The sequence below is a fragment of the Gopherus flavomarginatus genome, chromosome 6 (assembly GCF_025201925.1).
Source record: "Gopherus flavomarginatus isolate rGopFla2 chromosome 6, rGopFla2.mat.asm, whole genome shotgun sequence".
NCBI lineage: Eukaryota > Metazoa > Chordata > Testudines > Testudinidae > Gopherus > Gopherus flavomarginatus.
In genome coordinates, this window is record NC_066622.1 from 96,823,693 (window position 1) to 96,837,820 (window position 14,128).

The following is a 14,128-nucleotide window of genomic DNA, read 5'->3' on the forward strand; positions in this document are numbered from 1 at the left end:
TTGCTGTGTTGACAGCATCCCTTTAAATATGATTTAAAACAAAAACCTGATGCTGCCCCTTCAAAAATTACTAAAAAACAAAACAAAACAAAACAACACACCCAGCTCAGATCTTGTTCCATGTTTCTTCCCTGAGGATGTATTTAAGGGTGAAGGGGACTTAGTGGGTATCTCAGAATAATGATGGGGCTGAAAAGGAGTCTGAAGACCTCTTCTGGAGTAGTCTCTGGGTTGCCCCAGGAAGAGATCAAACTCCAGGAAGCAAAAACCTAACCTAACTGTGGATTGGACAAGGGGCAGCACAGGCTAGGAATTTGTTTGTTGCAATCTGAGACCATCTCTTTCTGTTATGGAAACGATTCCTATTGCCTAATTTTGGATGAGTTCCCACTTGCCTGCATCCCAGTCTCTCTCCTCCCCCCTCTCCTGCCACAAAAAGCTAATTGGTACAAACTACTCCCTTTTGCTTTGGGCAGGAGAATTGCTGGCAGCCTCCAACCAGCACTTCCAAAGATATACAAACAATAGCAAGGACAAAATATAAATACTATTACAGAAACACCCTGCCACCACCAGCCAAGAACGCTTTCAGTATCGATCTCTAGACCAGCAAATGATCACTGAGGAATCCAGCTTCCAAGGTGGTGGAAAACAAAACAACTGATGGCACCTTGGAAGGAGACCAGTTGAATCCCCAGAGACAGAGAGCATTGCTTTCACTTTCTCTCTCTAAGTCTCTCTCTCTCTCTCTTAAATAGTGTTTTCATTGTCTCCAGGACATCTCTTAGCTGCGGCTTTGGTGCACTTGATAACAAGCAGCTGAGGTGGAAAATGCTGCATCAGTGCCAGAGATCATGGTGTGGCTGTTTGCTGGCTCTGCTACATGTTTTCCCGATGTCCTGGCATTTTGCTCTTCCAAGAGCATGGTCTGAGGGAGTGTGCTCACCCTTGTAGGACTCAGTCACATCTCTCAAGGTTTAACAGGCTGTTGGTATATTTAAAGGTCTGCAGACATGCACAAAGTGTCTGACAGTGAGTGTTTGTCAGTATAAGGCAGCAGCAGTCAGGATGGGAGGAGAGAGTCTCCCAGATCCTCTCACTGGGGATTTACTAAGAGATTTCTTGGCAACAAACCCCAACCAAGTCCCTTTCTGACAGTTCCGTCAACCCAACCAAATACAGTTTAGCGAAGTCTCTAAGTTTGCCCAAAGCAATATCAGTGCAACCCTCGGCTCTTCTCACCTCCTCGCTCATGCTCGGCGAGATGAGGGATTTTAAAGTGTACGAAGATTTTTAAAACATACAATTCTCTCTTTGGAGGTTTAGTGCAGAAATGTCCTTTGAAAGAAGGGTGGCGCTTGTGCAGAGAAGAAAGCTAAGAGGTGAGGTATGGAAGCTAGTACCTACTGCTTTGGTTCTCCCCACTGCCAGCTTCTGAGCTCCATTTAGTTTCAAAGGGTGGCCACATTATAATCCATCTAGACGAGCCAGAGCTCCTGGCTGTTACTGCATTCCCCCTGCTGTCCATTGGAGATTCAGAAAGCACCTCGCTAGGATGAGGAGCGCATAGCAAACACAAGCCTTATAAAAGAGGGTGTGATGCATGTTAGCAAGGGACAGTGGCCCCTTTCCTGCTTCCCCAGCTGTTCTTGTGCTCAGGTTTTTCTTTTTTCAGTCTAACCGTATGTTTCCATACAGAAACCCAGCAATGAGAGCTCTTACGTGATCCAGAAGGCTCTTCTTTCCTCTAGCAAACTGATGGATCTGTTTGTGAGGGTCTCTTGGTCACTGGCCAGTTTGTAGCCAAACAGACTCATGGCTGGGCCGCAGACGCTCTGCACCACCTGGGCCAACTTGAAGGGGATGCTGAAGCGCCACTTCTCGAACTGCTCCGAGGAGTTCTTTTGGGTGGAGTAGATGCCATTGCTGTCCTGAGGTGCCTGGGTGTTCTTCTGGATCCATTCCTCCACCTGTGGGGTGAGGCTGATGCCAGCAAACCTGTACATCTCCTTGGCATTTTGGAGGGGTGACCTGGCAATATCCTCATAGCGGATCAGCATGTAGCGGCCTCGCAGCCAGGCTGGCTGTCTCAGGCCAAGTTCAGCCGAGAGGCGGATGCTCTCACAGTTCCCCCGCAGCCTCTGCACCTCATCCTCATTGAGGGGAGCTGCTCCTTCTGAAGCCCATTTCTTCCAGGTTTCATACTTGCCTGAGAAGGCCACAATGCGAGACGCCAGCACTGCCCGGGGGTCCCGCACCAGCTGGATGATCCTCATGTCTAGGCGAGGGTCTTCAACCAAGGGTCGTAAGAACTCCAGCTGCCGAATTCGCACTGTCTTGAGTGCCATGTGATTCTTGTGCAAGCAGGCTTCTGCAGCGAGGGTAATGTTGAGGGGGCCACAGCGGCGGTTCTTGCAGTGGTACTTCTCAAAGACCTTCTTGACAAAAGGGGTGCAAACAGGGTCCTCACACAGGGAGCGGCTTGAGCCCCGCCGGAACATATATGGGGTCAGGTGCTCCTCAGGGAATGGGGTGATGAAATTCTCCAGGATGTAGAGGTCACAGAGTAACAGCTGCTTCAAGACATCTCGGTAGACGAGGGCCGATCCCACCGCGTTTGCTCCGCCTGGCTCGAAGGACACTGTCCTCTCGATGTGCCACAATGGCTCAAAGAGATAGAAAATGTTGCCCTGTTGGTTGAAGAACTCTCCCACAAAGGAGGAACCTGTGCGGGTGGTGGCCATTAGGAGCACATGTCTCCGGGGTCCCTGTGCCACAGTAGGGTCCCTGGTCCCTCCCAGCTGCAAGGTGACATTCTGAAGCCGGCTCTTGAGCTGAGAAAAGGCAGAGTCCAGCTCGCTGAGGGACAAGAGGGACCCATTTTCTGACAGCACTAGGCCAGGGTTTGTGCTGTTGACCTCCATCGGAGATTGTGGGGCTTGCTTCAGCTTGTCTGATACCCTGCAAATAAAGAGAACAAAACCACAAATGAGGCAGTAGTTAAAAAGGGGGACATTTAGATTTTCACCTCTAAGCACCTGAGTTCATCTTATTTCACCTGAGGCCTAACAAGTTCAGTAGTTTCAATTTACTCTCTTGTACCCCTCTGTCCATACTGCAAAGCCAACACAGACTGGCACAACTGGCAGTCTCTTCAGGAGAGGTCCAGTTTTGGAGTAGCAGTAAACTGCAGGTGGGGATTAATGGGCAGTGGCGGGGCTGTAAGGGAACCCAGGAGTAGAACAGCAGGACATGCTGCAGGTCAGGACTGAGGTGCTTTTGGCGTAACTGCTTAAGGGACATTTGCACAGAATATGTCCACTCTATTCAGCCTTCATTTTCTCAACTGCTAACATTTATCAGCTTTTAAAAAAGAAAAGCCCTAAGGCAGGTCTACACTGGAAACTTACATAGGCATAGCAACATCTCTCCGGGGTGGGAAAAATCCACACCTCTGAGAGACATAGTTAAGCTGACCTAACCCAATATAGACAGCACTGTGGCCAGAAAAAGTCTTCCGTGGACCTAGCCACTGCCTCTCAGGGAAGTGAATTAACTACAGTGAAGGGAGAACTCTCCTGTCACTACAGTGAGTGTTTGCACTGAAACGCTGCTGCAGCTGCACCAGTGTGGGTGTGCCACAGTAGCATTTTAAGTGTAGACATGGCCTAAATAAAAACCCTCTTCATTCCCTCAGTATGGGCAAGTAGGCAGCTTCAGCTAGACACTTTGGCATCTCCTCACTTGTCACAGTCTACCTGGCTATGATCTTCTATGATGCCCATCTCCAGTGTATTTGTCTTGCACATTCTCAAAGCATGAGACTTACATATTAATCCAACTATCCTGGGGCTCACTGGAGATAACCAGGAAACTAAGGCATAAAAAAATTTGGTTGATTGGGCAGGCTGTTTACTGAAAGTGGGGAAAGAACTGGAAGAACCAATGCTAAGAACTGCTGAGAACAAGGCCTTTCACTGTAGCCAGTTGTAGTGACTGACTGGGATTGTAATGGAAAGAAGGTGATAGGCATTAATGGGTTTCACAATCCACGAGGGAGAAATGTATCTAGTTGTACATGGCTGGAAGGCTGGGTGCAGAAAGGTGAGGTGAAGGCTACATCAAGAATGAAGAGAAATCATCCCCAATCTCCAATCCCCAATATAGCAAGAGCTTGCTCTCTCTTTTTTCCTACCTCGATATGATATTGTTTTCCTTCTCGATAATGACAAGAGCTACAACAAACACCAGGAGAATGGCATACTTGCTCTTCATTCTCAGGCAGTGCCGCAGGTCCCGGATATCCTGGGGTAAAGCGTGTCCTTTATCCATGGGGAGAGACTGGGGAGTCCAACGTTTTGCCTCAAAGTCTCTCCCCAGCGAAGGAGAATAAAGGAGCACCTTCCCCCGCTCCTTGTGCTCTTCAGCTATCTAGAAGGCATTGTCCAGTTTTAATACTTCTTGATCAGACAGGTGACACCCTTGCCTGCACAGAGAGAGAAAAGGGGAAGTGTTAGTGCTGGGAATGAGAAGATGGGTTGCCTGGAATAAACCAATTTAAGAACTTAACTATCGCAGGGTCAGCATCTTTCATATGGTGGATGCTTTACATAGATTTCAAGAGTTACACAAAATGCTGACCCAAGGAAATCTCCATTGAGATTGACCCCCCACCCAATCAGTGTGATATTTTCTCCAGTATCTGCTCAGAGGCTTTAATAGGACTGCACCACACAAACAGAAAGCACTTTTCCTCCCTCTCACCCACTGCTGACTCGGACAGTCAATAAAGCATCTCTTTACCCTCTCAGGAATTAAAGAGCGAGAGAGCAGGGCTCTACATCAAGGGCCTGGTCATGATCCCATTGCACTGTAAGAATAGGATTTCAAGTAACACTGATTATAATTGGCAATTCTCAATTTAAATAAAAACTCACTCCTGTCAAGCCCACAAATGCTACCCACTGCAGTCAAAAATAGTCCCTCGCCCCTTCCCAAGGCAGTAAAACATCCCTAATGTTGTCTGTCTCTGTTTACAGTAGACTGTGTGCTTCTCAGGACTGCAACTGTGGGCTTAATTTTGGTCTCACACTTGTGTAAATCAGGAGCAATTCCACTGAAATCTCTGACCTCACACCAGTTTCACCCAGTTAATTATCAGGCCAATATGTCATCTTCTGTGTCTTACAGAGCCGTGAGTGACCAGTCAGTGCTTGTGAATAATGATAACATGTAATACATTTTAGATAGTCAAGAGGGGCACAGGATTCATATTCACTTCTCTAGAATCTTTCCCTGGCATCAAGCCGTCAATCAAAGATATGGCCTTTAGCTATTAGAGTTCTTGTCCTCACTTTCATCTCTCCTGCCCTGACTGTTTCTCAGTAGTTTTAAATAGAAGTAGGACTAGCTGGCTCAGGTGACTGAGGATCACCTGGGGGCAAATTTGGATCAGGTCAGTAATGTCAGAAATCACTGCACCAGCACAGCTGCTTAGCTTTTCTGGATAACAACTGGCAGTCTCCCATCAGTGAGCAGGAGGTCTGCATCAAAAACCCACCAACACAACTTGTACTAAGTAGCACCCTTCCAGACAGTCTCAGCATAGGAGCCAAGGATTCTGAATAATTCACTCCCCATAGCCACTCCCTCAGCCCTGAGCACAGGCCTTTCAGGTCAGGTTTGCAGGACATTGTCCAACCCATGTGTGACAGCTTGCACTACTGTGACTATGCAGTGCCTCTCGCTGTGACACCTTTCCTGAGAAACATCAAGTCCTTCCAGTGCAACTGTAATGCTTGTTCCAGTGGATTTACTTTACTTTTGCAGTTTGGCATTTATCAAATGCAGCCGTAGGGGATCTTCATCTTTTCCTATAAGGACTGGCCTTTCTCTAAACACAGACCTTAAATGCAAGGGGCCAAATTACCCCCTGCTGTATCTTCACTGAATTGTAGGCATGGATTGGCTGAAGTACTCTACACATCTAAACTGGCTATCAGGAAGTTTAGACTTGAAATTAGACAAAGGTTTCTAACCATCAGAGAAGTGAAGTTCTGGAACAGCCTTCCAAGGGGCCAAAAGACAAATCTGGCTTCAAGACTAAGCTTGGTAAGTTTATGGAGGGGATGGTATGATGGGATAGCCTAATTTTGGCAATTAATTCGTCTTTGACTACTAGTGGTAAATAGGCCCAATGGTCTGTGATGGGATGTTAGATGGGGTGGGATCTGAGTTACTACAGAGAATTCTTTCCTGGGTGTCTGGCTGGTGAGTCTTGCCCACATGCTCAGGGTTTAGCTGATCGTCATATTTGGGGTCGGGAAGGAATTTTCCTGCAGGGTAGACTGGCAGAAGCCCTGTTTTTTGTTGTTTTTTTTTGCCTTCCTCTGCAGCGTGGGGCATGTGTCACTTGCTGGAAGATTGTCTGCACCTTGAAGTCTTTAATCCATGATTTCAGGACTTTAATGGCTCAGACACAGGTTTGATACAGGAGTAGGTAGGTGAGATTCTGTGGCCTGCATTGTGCAGGAGGTCAGACTAGATGATCATAGTGGTCCCTTCTGACCTTGAAGTCTATGAGTCTATGAATCTTACATTAACAGATAGAAAGCAGAGGTCAGAAAAATGAAAAGCATCTCTGGGCCTCAAATCTGGGGAAGCAGAGACAGCATTGCAGTGCACCAATAATGCTTCCTGTCACCTGAGGATGACTGTCATACTGCAGTAGAGAGGAAGGTGGGAAGGGGGATACCCTAGTTATAAGTGAATCAAAAATGTCAGGACTTGATGTTTTGGAAACATACTCCTCCGTTTAGTCCCTGGAGGGAACTGCTCCAACAACCAGGAAAACATCTGCTGCTCTCAACATCTGGAGAGCTGGTGTTAAGGGCCTGTAAACAATTTCCTTCTCCTAGATGAACAAAATTATAACTAACAATGAGAGCAATAAAAATGCAAAGGGCCTGCTTCTCTTTATAACCTCCATCCTGCTTGGGAGGAACAGCTGTTGAGAGCATCCACCAATCTCTGCCCCTCATATCTCCGTTCCCAAAATAAATCTTGTGAGACCCCTTGCTGCACTTCCCCTCTGGCAGAATCCCTCCCCTGCCCCCATCAGAGTCTCAGTTCCCAGAACTGAATACAACCACCTACATTTTACAAGCACAGCTTTCCACCCCACCAGCTGTTCAATTGCTGTGCCCTACAGGCTTCCTTGTGAACCACTAATGAAGGGCTGGAGAAGGGGGGCAGGATGACACAAAAGGGGAATCCCAGAATGAAACAGGCAAAGGGAGGCAGCCCTATTCTCCTTCATCCTGCCAATGGACAACAGCCATTGCTCACTCTGATTTGTTGGAACAGTTCCAGATCCAACACATTCTGTGTTCAAGTAAAGGCCCTGTTCCCTTCACGCTTGCCTGCCAGGACTAGCCCTGGGAAAGAGAGAGCACCTGAAAGTGCCATCTCTTGACAGGTTTTGTGGAAATGGAATTCCTTTTACATTAGTCACCATTCCAGCCTGATGCTGTTTTATGCTCAGGACCCAGCATGGGGGCAATATATTTTTGGAAAGGAGTTTTACAGATTTCCAGCTATTAAAAGGAAACAATGTGGAGAATCGAAATTTTCTGTTCTATCCTTCTCTCTTGATTTCCTAGAACACAAACTGCATTCTCACTTCCCAAGAAATTTCACCAGTTCTTTGCCTGTTGTATAGACAAGTTCCTTTTGGGGTTTTATTTTTTCTAAGTGATAATTTAAAAATGCTTTTTTGCTAATTTAGAACTCAGTACCTGTACAGGGGTCGTAATTCCACATGTCCAAATTTAAACTGTTTTGACTGGAGCTGTGTATGACTTCTCTCTGTTGCCAAGACTTCAGATACCTTTTCTATGGCTCCAGTTCAACAGAACTCTGCCTAGGCTCACCAAGAGGTTTGTGAGATGCAGCAAACTTTTCAGTGAATGCTGGCCCAAGTACTGGTTTAGTAATGAAACCCCCACTCTTGGCAGATTTGGCTTGGGTTTGTGTTTCAGTACAAATGTGTGCACAGCTCCAATTGTGATTCCAAGCTACAGATCCATATGATCACAAGTATGAAGTTACACGGTACATGGTTCCTGCTTTGGATTAAAAGTATTTCTTAAAAAGTTATACACAAATGCTGTGGACACAGCATGTTCATCTACTGGGAACAAGGCATACTGTAGGGTAGGCCTAACACATGTGTTTATCTTGCAGGTCATAGCCATGTGCTTAGCAGATTTAAAGGAGACTTTTTCTTAAGTAACAGCAGCTTCTTGTTTTGGTGGTATTCATATAAAAATTGTAATAGTGTTTTTCCATTTTACTTATGTGGAAGCCATCTAATATTTTCTTATGCCCGAGATTATTCTGTTCCCCAAATGTTCCTAATGGTATTGTCACATTTAAAAAAGGCAAATATCCAGGCAAGCTGTGAACTGTCCAGTCTCTCATATAGCTTAGTCAACTCCCATTTAAGTCAATGGGAGTCTTGCCATTGACATGAATAGCAGTTAAATCTTTGCAGTGCAGTGTTGTCCTTCGCTCAGGTCATTTGACAGGGACCAGGAACTTCTCCATATTAATCTTAGCTCTAATAATTATTCCATTTGTTGCCATGGGCAAGTCACTTAATCTTGCTGCCTCTGTTTTCTCAGCTGCAAAATGGGGATAATAATTCTTAACTATTACAAAGGTGAGTTTAGATTGCACTATATTTGTAAACCATTCTGAAGATGAAAGGCACTACATGATGTAGGTGCAAAGTATCCTTATTACGAGAAGGTGAGGAAGAAGGAGTAAAGATAGTCTTGTGATTAAGGCACGGGACTAGAATGCAGGAGATCAAAATTCAGTTCCTTGCTTTCCCACAGATTTCCTATGTGACCTGGGTAAGTCACATAATCACTCTATGCCTCAGTTCATGAGTAAAAGGGGATAATACCTCCCTGTCTTATAATGTAACCTCCCAATTCGTTGATGTCTGTGAGGTGCTCCTCAGATACTACAGGGATGAGGGCAATGTAAGTTCCTATATGGATAGTTAAGGGCAATTACCATTTATAGACATGATCCTCCTGCATCAATAAAACAGACTGCTCCTCTCTTTAGAACTGGCACCTTAGGCCTGGTCTACACGGGGGAAGGGATCAACCTAAGATATGCAACTTCAGCTATGAGAATAGCGTCGCTGAAGTCGACGTATCTTAGGTCAAGTTACCTCGTGTCCTCACGGCGCGGGGTCGACTGCTGCCGCTCCCCTGTCGACTCTGCTTCCGCCTCTCGCTGCGGTGGCGTACAGGAGTCGACAGCAGAGCGATCAGGGATTGATTTATCATGTCTATACTAGATGAGATAAATCAATCCCTGATAGATTGATCACTACCCACCCATCTGGCGCCCCCTAAGTTACAGGTTTCTTTGCAGTTCCCCGATGTGTTCTTTCAGATTTAATCCACCCTCCTTTTGTCTTTGCTTGTACATTGTCTGTCAGTGTGAATACAGGGCAGTTAGGGTGAGCATCTCAGTCATCAAACCAACCTACAGCAGCCTGGGGCATTTTTTCCTTGGCTTTTGTTTGCATAAAAGTGTTTCGGGGTGTCCGATTTGTTTTTTGCACTCAGTCTCTCTCCATTAGGTAAGAGCAGGAGAGACTCATGAAGAGCACAGCCCAGAAATGTGCATTTGTGTCACTGTCCCTACAAATGCGATTATGAAACTGATACCTGGGAAGATCACGCACACTGCTTTGTAGAGACTCTGCTTTGTCCTGCTACACAACTGCACAGACCAGGGAGCCACCTGCAATTATAGTGTCACAAAGACTTTTGTTTTGCTGTTGGACTCTGAAAATCATTTAGTTTCTTTTCTTTTTTTATATATGGGTGTCTGTTTCCACAGTACAAACTGTCTGCCAGCAACACACTTTCAATTTCCCACTAGTTAGAGCACAGCTGCTTCCTCCCTCCCCCCAGCCTATAGATTTCTGTCAGTTTTTCATATTGTGCAGCTATGATGATACACCTCAGTTACAGGAAATGTTTCTATTTGGGTAGTGCCTAAGAGCAAAGGCACTTAGTTTTATGCAGTAGCTTTGGTTGTGGTGGAGGAGGGGTATAGACAAATTAAAATCTCTCGGTACATTTTATTTGATACTGTTTTTCACACAGTATTTTTATTCCCCTTTTCTACTCCATAAACAAATAATTAATAAAATAATTATTGACAGTACATGGAAAAAACATTTGCCCCTCTATGTTCTGGGGGTAAATGTCACCTAGATTTATTTATTTATTTAGGCTTGATTCTCCATTGCCCTGTTCACACCAGTGCAGCATAAATGAAAAGTGGATATAAACTGCTGCCAAATTGGAATGGTTGGTATTTTGCATCTACCTATGCACCATGCCTACACAGAGCAACTGAGAATCACACCCTCAGTGTTTAAAACTAAAAGAAAAGGAGTAAGTGTGTCAGGGACAAAGAGTGGAACAGTTTGCCTAAGAGAGTCAATCACTAGCCATCTTTAAATAAAAGTTAGATATGTTTGCTGGAGAAAATGACACAGAGACTCATAGACTTTAAGATCAGAAGGGACTATTCATGATCATCTAGTCTGATCTCCTGCATGTCGCCAGCCACAGAACCTCACCCACCCACTCCTGTAATAGACCCACAACCTCTGAGTTACTGAAGTCCTTAAATCATGGTTTAAAGACCTGAAGTTACAGCGAATCCACCATGTACACTTGTTTAAACCTGCAAGTGACCCTGCCCCATGCTACAGAGGAAGGCAAAAAACCTTACATATGTTCTGAGGCAGGGGGTTGCAGCAGATAATAAAAGAAATTCCTTCTGACCATTCCAGTTATGATTCTGTGAGGTTCAAATAATTTCATTTCAATTATCTTTTCAAATGAACTATATATTCATTAAAATGGCAAGGAGGCTGGGTTATAATGGTAGCACATTTTCTATAATGAAGACATTTTTCAGTCCGTTTGGATTCTGTAAACTGCTGCAAACTGTTTTTGATAATACTTGTCTGGAATTTATTCCCAAACCTACAGAAAGTTTATCGCTCTCTATTAATCTGATAGAATTTAACAGAGAATTACATCTCTGCTATAAAATTACACAGGATGGTTAAAAAACCTATGGGAAGGATATTGTTCTTTATTAAAGTCTATATTGCATTATTGATTTTTATGCCTATTAAATTCTAAAGCCCTTTTCAGTAAGGACTGAACGTGAGCTGAGACAGGGCCAAGACTGGTTTACTTAAAAGCTGAAGGGTCTGGTTGTAAAGACTGAAATTCTGGCGTAAGGCACCTGATTACTAATGCACAGTTATTTCTGCTACAGTTAGTAAGTGAATGATATACTTGCTATTACAGCATCTCAGGAGCTGCGCTCTAGTTATGAGTGCAATGGCACTTCCATTCTAAATCCTATCTTTCCAATCACCTACAACTTTCTCAGAAACTTATCTTTAGGCTGAAATTGCTAATGGTTAAAGCAGCCTTGTCTGCCCCTTCCCACACCGGACCCAGATTGCCTTTCCCCTCCTGGATGCTACTCTGATTTCCTGGCCCAGCTATAATCAGAACTGCACAATTCCAGCCTCTGCCTCAACCATCAAGCAGAGATAGGGCTGGGAAACTCATTTTCAAACTAAAATAACGGTATTGATTTAAAAAACAAAGAAATGAACAACAAATCAACAACCAGGGTGTTAGCCTTGAGGCCCCTCCATATTCTGCTAAGCATGACTTTCAATGAGAACCAACTTTTAGCCTTCTAATTAGTCACCCGGCCTGTGACGATGACATAACCAACTCCAGTAGTGAAAGAGTCTGTTGTACAGAACATAAGCAAGGATACAGAGTTCTAATTGCTGTGAAAACCATGGCTCTGACTACTCTGGCTACTGTGCTACTAAGGGTACGTCTACACTACCCGCTGGATCAACCGGTATCGATTGATCTATTGGGGAACGATTTATTGCGTCTAGTGTAAATGCAATAAATCTATCCCCAATCTCTCTACCGTCGACTCATGTACTCCACTGTAGCGAGAGGAGGAAGCAGACGGGGGAACAGTGGCAGTCGACCCCGTGCCATGAGGACGTGAGGTAAGTCGACCTAAGATACGTCGACTTCAGCTACGCTATTCTTATAGCTGAAGTTGCGTATCTTAGGCCAATCCCCCCCCACTAGTGTAGATCAGGCCTAAGATCTCAACCTTAAGGTTGCAGTAACAGTTTTGTGCATGCACTTGAAATGAATTCCAGGTGTTCCTGATAGCCTGAGGAAAAGACAAAACAAACCGCGGTGAAATCCACAATGAAGTCAAAACCCACTATTTGGAATCACAAGCATAATGGGTATAATTTCATCTCTAAAATAGGGACTTTTGCACAAGAAAATAAAACCCTTAAGAGGATGTGTCAAACATCGTGAACTGTTTATACTGAACACCACAAATGCAATTTTCACCCATATAATATGTGTAGCCTCTCCTTACTAATTATGCTCACACATCTTGTCCTGTACATTGTGTTTGTACTCTCTCTCCCCAGGCTGAGCTTTTGCTGTTGATAACATGACATAGCCTGGCCCTAGAACAAACATCTAGAAAGTAGCACAGAGACATCAAATTCAGTAGTCTCTTTTGGCAACTTGCTTGGCTTTGCACTGTCTAGTGTCTCAGAGACAATGTTACACACAATAGCCATGAATACAAAGTCATTTAAAAAGCAAAAGAGAGGGACTGAAATGTTAAGTTTCTTATTTCAGATTTTCACTCGTACAACACACTCTGTGTTGCCCTGTGTTCTGCTCTTTATCATTGAAAAATAGAGAGCAAGTTTCCTTGGTGCCCCAGCTCTCTCTCTCACATGCACACACGCCGCCTTTTCAATACTCTCCAGGTTCACTCAAAATATCTAATGAATCAATAAAAATATTGTCCTTCCTTAATCCTAACACGGACCTGGTAAACCTGCAAGAGATCAACCAAAAAGACTAGAAAAGTGTGACAGTCACTCTTTGCTTTGACTACATTGATTTTCAGAGGGAAGTGTTTTGTGTCAGAGAGAGGTGGGGAAAGACTCAGAGGACAGTGGCTTGTAGATTCAATTGTACACTTGTAGTATGAGAAATTCAGGGATATGATAGCATAAAGATTAAATCCCCAACAGCAGGGGCTGGAGAGAACACTAGAACTGAATGAACATGGAGCCTCAATTTCCCTCTAATGCAGGGAGAGGGGCTAGTTAACATCCCATGTGTCACGGTTGAAATGAGGACAAATTTAAGGTGAGACAGGTTGTTCATGGTGAGTTTGATTTTAATTAACTCTGGCCTTCTGCTTTGCTTCAGAGAACAGCTCTAAGGATGGAACAAAAAACCAATCAGCAAGAATGTTTTGCTTCTTTCCATTCACAGTCTTGCCAGAACATGTCTAACATGGGTAGCATATAAGAAGTCTAACCCAGGTAACATATACAAAGTGCCATGGCTAGAAGATGAATTCCAAACTCAGGTCTCCTTATAAATCAGAGTGATAAATATCTTACTCAGCTTGGGAAAACAATAGCTGTGGTTGGCTGGGAAGTTTGCAAGTCAAAAGTGAAGTACTGAGCTCTAGAGAGTAGAGAACATATCATGAGGAAATTAGCTACCCCTCACCTTGCCAAAGCTTTTAAACTGGACTCGCCTCTCTGCCCCCATCCTTCTGGCCTGGTCTGTTGTTTCAGGACAGGGTTTCACAGAAAAGCAGCCTAGCCTCTCTGACCTCTGTCTCACCACAGGCCTCCTTTTAAAAGTCATATTTCTGTTTATGAGTTTTACTATGGATCGTTAAAAGTCTGCAGTGGCTCATAAAGCAACATGATCTGCAGTTTAATTTGAGGCTCTTCTTGAGGATGTGCCTCCAAACAGCTTTTCTCCTAGGAAAAAGAGGAAGTCAAGGGCAAGTGACCAGAAAGAACCTTCCCTAGGCCGTTGTTCCTCTGACCGTATTTTAAAATATTTGGACACAGAGGAGTGGCAGCTGAACAAAATTCCCAGTTTTGTCAGCAGTTCTGTGTCCAGAAATA

The 14,128-nt window shown here is 44.5% G+C and overlaps 1 protein-coding gene across 2 annotated transcripts in view; it reads right to left on the bottom strand.

The window, feature by feature from the left end:
- Positions 1 to 1,623: 1,623 nt before the first annotated feature.
- CHST3 (carbohydrate sulfotransferase 3) overlaps positions 1,624 to 14,128 on the bottom strand; it is a 38,500-nt gene continuing 25,995 nt past the window's right edge. For both annotated transcript variants that reach the window (XM_050959534.1, XM_050959535.1), the window contains exons 2-3: positions 4,196 to 4,486; positions 1,624 to 2,961 (exon numbers count right to left, since the gene is read on the bottom strand). In XM_050959534.1, coding sequence (XP_050815491.1) covers positions 1,719 to 2,961; positions 4,196 to 4,332 — 1,380 coding nt within the window. In that variant the 5' untranslated portion in view covers positions 4,333 to 4,486 and the 3' untranslated portion in view covers positions 1,624 to 1,718. The remainder of the gene's footprint in view (positions 2,962 to 4,195; positions 4,487 to 14,128) is intronic.